Source organism: Physeter macrocephalus, chromosome 18 (assembly GCF_002837175.3).
Source record: "Physeter macrocephalus isolate SW-GA chromosome 18, ASM283717v5, whole genome shotgun sequence".
NCBI lineage: Eukaryota > Metazoa > Chordata > Mammalia > Artiodactyla > Physeteridae > Physeter > Physeter macrocephalus.
In genome coordinates this window covers 5,888,416-5,900,836 of record NC_041231.1, presented here as the reverse complement: position 1 = coordinate 5,900,836, position 12,421 = coordinate 5,888,416, and the positions used below count along the sequence as shown (strand labels likewise).

Sequence of the window (12,421 nt, the reverse complement as noted above, 5' to 3'; positions counted from 1 at the left end):
CCCCTCCTCCTTCCCCCTCCCCCTCCTCCACATTTCCTGGACAAGTTACTCCATTCTCATGACCTCAATTACCAATTATTTCCAAATGTCTTAGTCTCATTCTGCACCTGCTACTGCCCATCAGGCCTCTCCTCGGATGTCCCAGAGAACTCAAAATGTCTAGAATTACATGTCACCCCACTATCAACACCTACTCCTCCTCCTTTATGTTCCAACCCAGTAAAATAGACCAGAAACCTTAGGATTGGAGTTTTTGGAGGTGGGCATGGCAGAGGGGCTGGCAGATGGGCACATACACGCACCACCTGAAATAAAAAGCCCAAGAGATGGGTTCAAAGGCAGAAAGGAAGTGACAGAGGAAAGAATCAGTGAACTGGAGGATAGGACACTAGAAATTACCCAGTCTGGACAACAGAGAGGAAACAGACTGGAAAAGAGTGAGCAGACCCTCAGGGACCTATGGGAATATAATGAAAGATCTAACATTCGTATCATCAGAGTCCCAAAGAGAGAGGAGAAAAGATGGTGGGGCTGAAAAAGGAAGAGAAGAAATAATGGCTGAAAATGTCCTAGATTTGGCAAGAGACATAAAGCTATGAATCCAAGAAGGTGAACAAACCTCAGATGGTATATACTCTAAGAAATCCATAGTAAGACACATCATCATCAAACTTCTGATAACTCAAGTCAAAGAAAAATCTTGAAAGCAGCAAGAGAGAAATGATATGTTGTCTGTAAGAGAAAAACAATTTGAATGACAGTGGATCTCTCTTCAGATTCCATGAGGCCAGAAGAGAGTGGCACAACCTGTTTCAAGTGCTGAAAGAAAAGAACTATTAATCAGAATCCTGTATCCAGCAAACATATCCTTCGGGAATGAAGGGGAAATCAAGACATTCTCAAATGAAGGAAAATAAAGAGAATTTTTTTCCTTCAGACCTATCCTCAGAGAGCTCAAAATGGCTAAAAATGGCTAAAGTAAGTTCTCTAAACAGAAAGAAAATGATAAATTGATCCTTGGAATACCAGGAAGGAAAAAAGAACATGGTGAGCAAAAATACATGGAAATAAAATAGGTTTTACTTTTCCTCTCGAGTTTTCTAAATTATATCTGATGGTCAGAGCAAAAATTATAACACAGTCTGATGTGTTTTTCAAAGTACATAGAGGAAATATTTGACAAATGTAGTATAAATGGGGGAGAGTGAAGGGACATAAGGAGATGTTAGGTTTTTATAGTTCACTAGAGCTGGTAAAATGACATCAGTGAACCGTGATATATGTTGTACATATATGTATATATATATGTAATATACGTGCAATGTATATATGCTCTCTCTAGTTGCAATACTAGAGCAACCACTAAAAGTCTATACAAAGAAATACACTCAAACACAGTACAGATAAATTAAAATGTATGGAATTATAAAAAGATCCTGTTCCAGTTTCTTCCACAGGAAGGCAAGAAAAAGAAAAAAGAGAAATAACAGAAAACAAATAAAATGGTGGACTTAAGCCCTAACTTAACGATCGTTACAGTAAATGTTGTAAATATACCAATTGAAAGACAGAGATTGGCAGAATTAATTTTTTTAAATGAACCAACTATACGTTGCCTACAAGAAACTCACTCCAAATATAATGATAGTCTATATGGAAAATCCCAAGGAAGCTACAAAAACAAACACCCTCCTACTAAGTTCAGCAAGGTCAGAGGATACAAGACGAACCTACAAAAATCACTTGTCTTTCCATGCACTGGAAGTGAACACATGGAAACCGAGATTAAAAATACATGACATTTACAATTATTTGAAAAAAGAAAGATGTAAATCTGACAAAACATGTATAAAACGTGTATACTAAAAGCTGTACGACACTGAGAGAACTCAAAGAAGACCTAAATAAATGGAGTGACATACCAAGAAGAATCAACATAGTAAAAATATGTCATCAGCAAATTGATGTACATGTTTAACACAATTCCTATCAAAATCCTACCAAGACTTTTTCTAGATATAGACAAGATTATTCTAAAATTTATATTGAAAGGTGAAGGAACTAGAATAGCTAAAACATGTATAAAATAAGCATAAAGTGGGAGGAACCAGTTTATCCAATTTTAAGATTTATTAGATTGCTACAATAATGAAGACAGTGCAGTACTGATGAAGAAATAGACACATAGATCGGTGAACAGAATAGAGAATCCAGAAACAGATCTAACAAGTTGGGCAGACTGATTTTTGACAAAGTTGCGAAACAATTCAGTGGGGGGCAGGGGAAGCCTTTTCCGCAAACTGCAGCAATTGGACATCAACAGACAAAAAACACAAAAAACAAAACTGATTTAAGTCTCACACCTTATACAACCGTTAACTTAGACTAGATCAGAGGCTGAAATGTAAAATATAAAGAGAAAAACATAGGAGAAAATCTTCAGATGTAGTCCTAGGTAGAGTTCTTAGACTTGACACCAAAAGCAAACTCCATAAGGTGAAAAATTGATAAATGGTATCATAAAAATTAAAAACTTCTGCTTTGCAAAAGACCACATTAACAAGATGAAAAGACAAGCTACAAATGGGAGAAAATATTTGCAAATCATATCCAACAAGTGATTAATATCTAAAATATAGAAAGAACTCTCAGGACTCAACAGTAAAAACAAAAACTAAAACAAATAGAAACTGAAAAAAATCCAATTAGAAAATGGTCCAAAGCCGTGAAGAGGCATCCAGTAAATTGGATATACAGATGGCAAATAAGTACATAAGTGATACTCAACATGAGCCATTAGACAAATGAAAATTAAAATCACAATGAGATACCACTGCATACCTAACAGAATGGCAAAACAAAAGCAAAGAAACAGTGACAACAGTAAATGCGGACAAGGATGATGAGAAACTGGATCTCTCATACATTTCTGGTGGGAATATGAAATGGGACAACCACTCTGAAATACATTTTGGCAGTCTCTTAAAAAACTAAACATGCAGTTTCCATAGGGCCCAGCAATTGTACTCCAGGGCATTTATTCCAGAGAAATGCAAAAACCTGCAGATGAATGTTTACAGACGTTTTATTCATAGTAGCCAGACACTGAAAACAATCCGGACGTCCTTCACCTGGTGAACTGTTAAAGCATGTGGTACGTCCATACCATAGGATACTACATGACAACCTGGAAATGCTGAAAGAAAAAAGCGAATCCTAAAAGGCTCCACACTGTGCAATTCAATTTTTTAAACTTCATGAAATTACAAAAGTTTAGAGATGGAGAACATGTTAGTGGTTACCAGGGGGTGTGGGGAGAGTGGGCGTGGGAGAGCAGAGGGTGTGACTAAAAGAGGGCAACACGAAGGATCTTTGTGGGCTTGGAAGGTTATGTCAACATCCATATCCCAGTTGTGACATGGCCCTATAGTTTTGCAAGATGTTACCTCTGGATTAAAGGGTACACAGCATCTCTCTTGTTTCTGAATTGAATCTCCATTTATATAAATGAATAATCGAGTCTACAGTTGTCTCAGAATAAAAAGTTTAATTAAAAAAAAAGCCAGGTACAGAACAGCACAGTGCCACTCTCTTAACTCCCAGTGTGGCTGCTGACCAACCCCTGTGCTCTCGTTTACGTCGGTAACCAAACTAGGAGAGACTCTTCAAGCTCTTAACCACCCCTTCCACTGGGGTTCTGCTGAAAACTGTCCCCCAGGCTTTCACAGTGTGTATTCAAAATCATGAGATGCTGGAGCTGGGAAACCTGAAACCACCGCGTACAGGGGACTTGGTGGGCTTTGGGTCCCCCACGGTGTCCGTTGGACCCCAGTGGCCGCTCCTTGAGTAAATTCTAATCCAGGTGCTTGCAGTGCGCCAGCCTCCGCCTCCGGGCTCTCTGCTCTGAGACGGCCGCCCCGGACTTGGCGTGCCTGGGACCTGTCACCTAGCCACCCCTCTCCGCAGCGCGTACACCCAAGCGGCTTCTCAACGGCTTCTCTCGTTGTAGTTCTTAATTTAGAGCACAGGCCTTAAGCAGCCTGGGTCCCCCCCCCGCCCCCCCGCAAGACGTGTGACCCTGAGATGGGAGTTTCTGGAGGACAGTGGTGCTTTTCAACACTGCTCTGGTGTGAAGTTGTTTGCGAAAGAAGGAAGGATGCAGAGGCCTTCCGAGGTCAGTGAGCGCAGGGGCGCCTGTCGCTCGGACAGAGGTTTGCCAGTCGTGGGTTGCAGGTGAGCAGACGAAGCCTCACAGGCGAATTGGAGGTGCTGATGCTGAGCCCAGGTGGTCTAGACTCTGGTTCGGTGCTGTCCCTGTGCCCCAGCTGCACTGCCAGCTGCCCTGGACGCTGTTCAGAATTCCCTGTTGCCAGGGGTTTTGTTAGGAGCCCAGGGAGGGTTTCTGGGGCAAGGCCTGCGCTTGTCTGCCTCTACCCTACCTCTTGGGGATTGTTCACATCCTCCCCCAACCCCCCAGCTGTGTGTGTGTGTGTGTGTGTGTGTCTGTGTGGTGTGTGTGTGTGATGTGTGTGTGTGCCTGCATGGGCTGTCTGTGTCTGAGTGCCTCTCTCTTCCTTTTTATGTGTTATGTGGGTTTGTGTGTCTCTCTGGATCGCATGTGTCTTTGTGTATTGAGTGTGTGTCCGTGCGGTTTGTTGTTGGCATGCGTGTATGTGTGGTGTCCACGTGTGTGTATCTGTGGGGAGGTCTGTGTGCATGTGTGTCCCTGCATGTGTCTCTGTGCGGGTGGGTGTGCGCGCGTGGTGTGTGCGCGCGGGGGTGTGGCGTGTCCTCCCGCGCGGAGGCTCCCGAGAGCCGTCTCCGTTCGGGGAGTGACAGTCCCCGGCGGCCACCCCGGGGCGCGGCCGGCGGGGAGGAGCGCGTGGCGGGTCCGCCGGCCTCACACGTGGGCCCGGCGCCGCCTCTCGCGTTCCCACCCCCTCCGGCCGCCCCCGCCGAGAGCCGGGATAAGTGGCGGCGCGGACGCCGCGCCCTGTCTCCGCGGAGCCGGCGGCGCGCAGCTCTCCGGCCCTGGCCCGCCACAGACGAGGACCGTGCTCGGGGACGCGACAGCGGCGCTCGTGGCCCCGGTAACCGCCTCCCGTCCCCGCCCCTGGCTGCCGCGCCGTCCCCGGGTGGGGCAGCCCCGGGTCCCCGCGTCCCCGCGTCCCGGCTCGGCGTGGGCTCCCGCTCCCCTGCGCGCGTGTGCACGAGTGCGCGCGTGTCTGTGTGTGCATCGGTGCGCGCGCGCCCCGCTCCCCGCTCCCCAGCAGCAGCCCCGAGCCAACTTGGACCCGTCAACTCCGTGTCCCCGTGCCGGTCCGCGAGCAGAGCGGCTGGCGGCACCTCCAGAGACGGCACGGGGCTGTGCTGCCTGCGCTGGTGGAGACGGGAGGCGAACAAAGTTTGTCGGGAGCCCGGGTGACTTTCCTCGGGGACCCGCATGTGTGCGTGTGCGGGGGCCTGGGAGCGCGGAGCTGGTTCCCTGGCTTCCCGGGCAGTGGGCGCCGGGCTCCCGGCCCCGCTTCACCCCGCCGCAGTGGTTTGTTTAGGAAAAGTGATGGTGAACTAGTAGTGGAGGCTCGCAGGCGCCCGCTGCCCGCCCCGCGGAGGGAGGGCGGCCCCGGAGGGCTGAGAGGGCGGCGCACCCTTCAAGCCCAGGCGGCATCTGTGAGCCAGGGCGCGAGGTGGGAAGCAGGGGCGTGGGGCGCCCTGCAGGCCGCCCTGTGACCGCCGAGATGAGGGAACAGCCCGTGTTTGCCTGGCTCTAACTGTCGAGGCTCTGTGGTTGTGGACCGCAAAAGCCAGGACGTGATGGAAACAGGTTTGTCGTGGCATCCTTGGAATTTCAGACAGGAGGAATTAATCGGAATATCATCCACCTCATTATCGCGCCCCTTTGAAACTTCCTTGGGGATTTTAAGATAGATGGGTCTTTTGCAGCTGGGTCTTTATACCCGCAGAGCTGACTATAATTTCCACTTGATTACAGCTAAAATAGTCTTTAAGATGAAGTTTCCTGAAATGATTTAAGATAAACACAGATGGGAAGGGGGAAAAAGCTGTAATGAGGCGCTTAAAAAATAAAGTGAGCATTTCTCTTAAGAACAAATGGGATTTTTCAGTCTTAAGAAATATATATGTATTTTTAAAATCTTTGAAATGGAGGTTTTTTGTTTTTAACCTGCTTTAAAAAATTGTTACCGACTCTGAACAAGGTTTTCCTCCTGATCGCTATGCGTTTTGCCATATCCCTGACTTTGGCATGTGTCCTTCTTCCTTCCCAGGACCTGAAGATCCTTTCAGAATGCCGGAGGAAAGTTCTCCCAGGCGGACCCCGCAGAGTGTTCCGTACCAGGACCTCCCTCACCTGGTCAACGCCGACGGACAGTACCTCTTCTGCCGGTACTGGAAGCCCTCGGGCGCACCCAGGTGAGTCTCCCCCGGATGTGCCCTGGGGGGCTCATGCCCCCCTCTCCCCCTTTGTGTGCAGCCACTTTCTCCATGACCAGCTTCACGTGCCGTTTTAACATCGGGCACAGCCGACTAACAGGACTGAGATTTATACATAATCTTTTGTTAAAATTAAGAAGCAGGCGTTCTCTGTTCATTATAACAACCAGGATACGGATTCTACCGTATGGCAGTTTTCAAAAATTCCACATGACTTTATTTTTTTGTACTGGAGTTGATTTCCTGTTGTACAGGCATCCCTTAAAAATCCAACCCAACAATTATAGAGAACCACCTAATCAGATAAGAAAATCAAAATAATGGATATATATAGTAACTTTTGTTCTCTTTTCCTGTTTGAGTATGAGCTTTAGGAGGTGTCATACGTATGTAACAGAAAGAAAGGGGTCTGGGTATTTCTTTCTGATTTCTTGCCAGCTCAGTTACTTTGTACATTTTCCATCAAGGATTTGTCTTGCTGTTAGAAACAGGCATTGGGACTGCACACAGTAAGACAGCTGGTCTCCTGCTTCCCTCCTCCTGTACGAAATGGGGAAAACACTGGTGTTTGTGTTGTTCAGGGAAAGAAATTATTTGCGGTAACCAATTGGCCTAGTGACAAGTGAACATTTTCTGTTCCATGGACATGTTACCTGTTTCACAGGCCTGTTGTCTCCTAGGGGACATATATGGTGTGGTGTGGATTATAGGATTATGTCTCCCTTTGTGTTTCAGTCATCACCCAGCCCTGGTACAGATACAAAATTCCCCCTACATTTTCAACAAGGTGTGTCTAATCCAGGTAGCTGCACATTAAAAAACAAAAACGAAAGCAGAGATATGGACTTTAAAGACCTGGTTTAAAATCATAGCTTCAGGGCAGCCATATAAACCGGCTATTGCAGTGGGCAGTTCAGAGTTCCTACAGGTCTGGCCGTGTCCTTCTGAAAGATTTCCTCCAGAGGAGAGAGTGTGTGTGTGTACGTGCATGTGTGTCACACCGGGGGGTGGGGTTGTCCAGCGTTATCATTAATTCTCCATTCTGACTTAACTGGCAGTACAAGTGCACACTCTTGGTTTAATTTCTAACAACTTTGTGGTATGTGGTGCATTATTTGATCAGTACACAAAAAGAGGACAAAGAGTTGGGAGCTAAGTTTGTGATGTTTGAGTCTCAGACTTTGGGGGCTTTCCTGGTTAAGTGGGGAGGTTGTCCTCGCTCGAGGTCGTTGGAAGGGAGACCCTGCGGTCCTCAGATGGGGTGGGGCGGTGCTGAGTGGGTGGGCAAAGGCCGAATGGCTGTCCTTCCCCGGGCTGTGAGTGGTTTTCACAGGCTCCACCCCGAGTCGCACTGTGGGGAGCTCTGTGCTCCCTCGCTTTTGCTCTCGTCAGAGATGGCAAACCGCCACTCCCCGTTGCTTAAACCGAGTGTCTCTTGGGGTCAGTGTTTACCTTGCAGCGGACGCTGATGGGAATAAGAACGGGGGTGGATGGTTGAGGCCGCTGGGCCCTGGGCTTTGGAAGAGAGGCCGCCCGCCTACCTGCTCAGCCTCCACCCCCTGAGATGATGCAGGTCGATGAACTCCCTCTGGGGTTGGCCCCCCTCTGTCAGGGGGTCCTTAAAACATTTCACCACCAGCCCTGACCGGTTGGAAAGTCCTGGAGGCCTCCGCGGTGACAGGTGCCGCGTCCTGGGGGAGGGGTCAGGGCAGGCCGAGTGGTGAGGACGCAGCGGGGGCCTCAGGGCGCAGAGGTCTGTGCCGGCTGGTGAGGGAGCGTGTCCCTGTCGGAGAAGCTGAGCCCAGCTGCTCTGGCAGATAGCAGTGTGGCAGCCCTGCCCTCTCGCTGCTCTGGGACAGCTCTGCTGCTTCCTGTCAGCACTGCTGCCTCTAGGAGCGGGAGGGGACCACTGGCCTCCGCCTTTCCCCTCCAGGGAGTGTCCTCCACGGTCTTTCCCCCAGTTAGCTCAGAATCTTGTCTGCTCTGATCGGCGGGGAAAACACCAGCAAATGTCCCTTTTCTCTGCTCCTTTTAAAAAATCTTTCCCGCAGAGGCCCGTGGGACCTCAGAAGCCACTGTCTTACAGACAGAGGGGTCTGTGCCTGTCTCTGTTAGTTGGCACTGGGATGGGTTAGATTTCTGGTCAACAGATTGGGCCTGTTCAGAACACCTGCCAGAACATTCAGGCCCTGGAGGATTTGCTGGGTTCCCAGACCAGCTCTGCAGGCGGCTTAGAGCGACACAGGGTCGTGGCATCAGCCACGCTGGGAAACTGGCTTAACCTGCTGATGGAAACAAATTGTTTCTCTAAAAATACTGGCCTCCTCACCCTGGGCCCTGGGAAAGAGGAGGGCGATTCCTGGGATCGCTGTCACCATGTGTGCGTCCGAACTCAATGCTGTTTTTAACAGAGCAGGCCGGAGACTCAGTCTTTAATCATCATGAACCAGAGGTTTAAAGCCGACGCTTGGTTACGCTTGGTTACACCAAGGCAGATTCGTGCTCGTCTGGTAGTATTTACTGTAACAACAAACATCGTACTTCAGGTGTAGCGGAATTATCTCACATTAATCGAGTCTCGTGTGTTCTGGAGTTTGGATTAGTCTTTTAGACAGCATCTCGTTTTATCTTCACGTCAACCTGTGGGGCAGACGTTATCATTATTTTCCCTCTTTTAAAGCTGATCCAACTGCATTTTGTCCACATGCCTCTGGTTCCAAGTCTCTTACTAAAGGAAGACAGACTTTTGTCTAAGTACTGTCTTCCTGATAAATTCTTATATTTTTTGTTAGGGTGAAGGTCACTTCTTATGGTAAAGAGTAATAGAATAATTAATCCTCCCTAATTGTTTCTTCATAATATATTAAAAGTGGGAAATAGATTAAAATATGATCCATTCTGAAACAAAATCTTCTGATGCCCTGGGGACTGGCTGCCTTATTGAGACTTGAGACTCGGTACTTTGGAATTGTAAAATACTGGTTCTTCAGCACGTTTCCACTGATGGTGTTTTCAGGGTAGTGGAGACTAGCCCAGGTGAGGCTTCAGTTGCTCTGTGGGCTCTCGTGCCCTTGGATAGTATTTCACACCTTTGGAGTCAGTCCACCACGGGGCCCTCAGTCCACTTAAAGGGCAGCTTTGAATTAACTTCTGAATGTTACTTAGCCATCCTGCCCCACAGGATGAATGACTGGGCAGCATCGTTGGGGGGTCCGGGGTGGCGGGGGTCTGAAACAATACTCAGTTTGATGACTTGGCTCCAAAGCAGTCCTCCCTTGGTTCCGCTGGACCAGGAGGGCTAGAGAGCTCGCTGTAATTGTGTGATCGCACAGCTGCAACCTTCTGGGCGGTTAGTTCCCGGCATGCACCGGTCATGCCCATCTGTCTGTCCGGTGTGAAGTAGACACTTGTGGAATAAATGCCCAGATGCTCCTTTGAGCAGGGGCTCCCCTCGTGCTGAGTGTGCTCTGTCTCTGGGGAGACAGTCTCTGGGGAGCACCCCACCCCCGCCCAGCGCTGAGGAACTGACCAGGCTCTCCTTTTGCAGCTGCTGTGGTGATAACAGCCAGCGTACTGAGGGGGCCGTTTCAAAGAGCACTGTCCCTCCAAGGGCCGATGGCCTGATGCAGATGCCTGGGTGACTCCTCAGCGGAAGCTCCAGAGCCCCTACCTTTGCAGGGACCTCCCAACCTGAGCCCCGGAGCCCCTTCTCCAGTCTGCGTGGCTTTGCCCGCTTCTCCTTTCTTGCCTCCACTCAGGAGCTGGCCTTCCTCCAGTGACCGCGTGGCCACTGGTCGCCGTGGACGCCTCCTCTCCCCTCCCCGGCTCCGCCCGTCCAAGCTGCCCCCTCGCAGTCTCAGCCGGCGTGGTTGTCAGGACTTTCCTCTTGGTGACCGGGTGCTGGGAGTGGGGCCCATGGCAGGGGCTGGACTCAGGAGAGTGGCGTGGCGTCGTTTCTGGAACCTCCTGTGTTCTCAGAGCCGTGGCTGTTGTCGGTGGATCGAGAATCAACAAGCCAAGGCCCCTCCTCCCCTCTGTATTCCCATTCCCCAGAGAGGGGCTCAGCTGACATCCCCTACCCCTGCCCTACCCTTCCCTGGGTCACTTTGCTCCTTTTCAGACACGAGGCCTTCGCAGTCTGTGTCTGGAGTTTCGGACGATGCCGTCTTAGGGCACTTCCTCCCACCTATGCACATTTACCTGGAGAAGAAGCCGTTCCCTGAAGCTGGGATATATTTAAATGCTAGAGAACATCCTCCCTTCCTGCCACCCTCATGATGTCCCTCCATCAGCCACCAACCACTTGGGTGTGGCATCTGTGACTCCAGGAGCTGGGCCCCTCCCGGCCAGCCTGGTCCAGACCTCAGAGAGGCAGAGTCTCCATCATCTGGTTGGACTTGATTTCCACTGCCCGCCCTCTGGAAATTCTCTTCTCTTAGGTCAGATTGGCGTCTGCCCGTCCTCCCCTCCGCCTTAGGCTTTCCAGTCAGGTTGTGTGTCAGTTACTTGGTGCCTTTCTCCCCGCTGCTCACGGTGTGGGTTCGGTGTCCTGGGCAGCGTTCCCCAGGTTCTGTGTTTCTTGGAGTGTTTCTCCCTCCCTGTGGCCCCTGCAGCCCTCATGACCCCACCCCTCGGAACTCCTGCCGCCTGTGTGGCTGGGCGTTACCGAATCACTTACCTTTGGTTGGTACATCCCCAGGGCCAAGCAAGTCACATCCTTTCACTGTCCCCAAAAGTAGCCACTTTGATCTCCATTCTCTTGGTCTCCATGGGCGTGAGGGCCACCACGCATCTATCTCCCAGCCCAGCCCCTTGGACCTTCCCCTGATTGTGAGGGTCTGGGGTAGCTCTTGGGCTCCCCAGAGCCTCTGCAGGAAGGCAGGCCCTGAGGGCTCCGCTCCGTGAGTATCCACTCTTCCCGCTGGGCCATAGCCGTGCTGCCACCCAAGAAGTCGGTTAGCAGACCCTGGTTTATTGAAGCCTGCGTGTCCCAGACAGAGCTGGGCACCAGGGTGGGGCGAGAGGAGCAACGGCCGCTGTGTTTCAGGAAGCGGTGGGCGTAGTTAATTGTACAAGGGGCAGGTACCTGGAGACGGGACCACTGCTGGCCACACAACACCTTGGTGCAAGTTAGACAAAGGAGCCCATCCAGGTAGACGTCGCCTCACAGGTGTGAGGTTTGGTGAGCAGAGCGTGGGCTGGATTTCAGCTCCTACTCTCCCTTCCAGCCAGCGCCCTTGAACGGCGTTGCACCTGTGAGAGGGCGTGCAGGGCAGGGAACCAAGTGAAGCTAGAAAGGCGGGCGGGTGGGGCCAGGCGCCCAGGGTCCTGAAGGCCAAGCTGCAGGTTTGAACTTGAGCCTCAAGGGGTGGGGAGCCATGGACAGGTGTCAGGCCAGGAAGTGGTGCAGTCACGCGTGTGACTTGGACAGCCAGCTGGCTGGAGGTGTTTGCCATCATCCAGGTGGCAGGTGAAGGGGCTGAGTCGGGCGTGGTGGTGGCACCTCAAGTTGCAGGGGACTGACCGTGTGTGGTGGTGATGGCGGCGGGGGGCGCTCCCAGGTGTCTCCCTGGGTGACAGCGCACAGGGAACACCTTTAGATTGCTCCGCTCTGAAGACCCGGCGCTGCTCTCTGACAGTGACGACGCGTGGCGCTCCAGGCGCTGCGGGACACCTTGCTGGAGCATCCCTGATAAGCCCGTAGGAGAAATGGAGGAGAGGTATCGGGGCCGCAAAACGAACCACACTGCGAGCATCACCAGTAAAATACTAACGCGGGAGCGGTTGATTACATGAAAGTAAGAAAGGAATCGTGTCTTCCATCTTCTCCCCATGCTGAGGAATCAAAAACCACCTTTGACTTATATGTGTTGGCTCCTGAAATTTCTACGTAGACGCTGAGAAAAAGAACCTTACTATGGGTTTTAGAGCAAGGACATTATTTTTACTCAGATCACTGCCTTCCAGT

At 50.5% G+C, this 12,421-nt stretch overlaps 1 protein-coding gene across 20 annotated transcripts in view; it reads left to right on the top strand.

Annotated features, from left to right (window-relative positions):
- MGLL (monoglyceride lipase) overlaps positions 1-12,421 on the top strand; it is a 211,791-nt gene that overhangs the window by 91,306 nt on the left and 108,064 nt on the right. For 5 of the 20 annotated variants that reach the window (XM_028479698.2, XM_028479709.2, XM_028479697.2 and 2 more), the window contains exons 1-2: positions 2,981-5,090; positions 6,288-6,432. In XM_028479698.2, coding sequence (XP_028335499.1) covers positions 4,664-5,090; positions 6,288-6,432 — 572 coding nt within the window. In that variant the 5' untranslated portion in view covers positions 2,981-4,663. Of the gene's footprint in view, positions 1-2,980; positions 5,091-5,245; positions 5,825-6,287; positions 6,433-12,421 lie in introns of those variants that run through there. The other 15 variants (XM_028479689.2, XM_028479690.2, XM_028479686.2 and 12 more) reach the window with 10 other exon arrangements.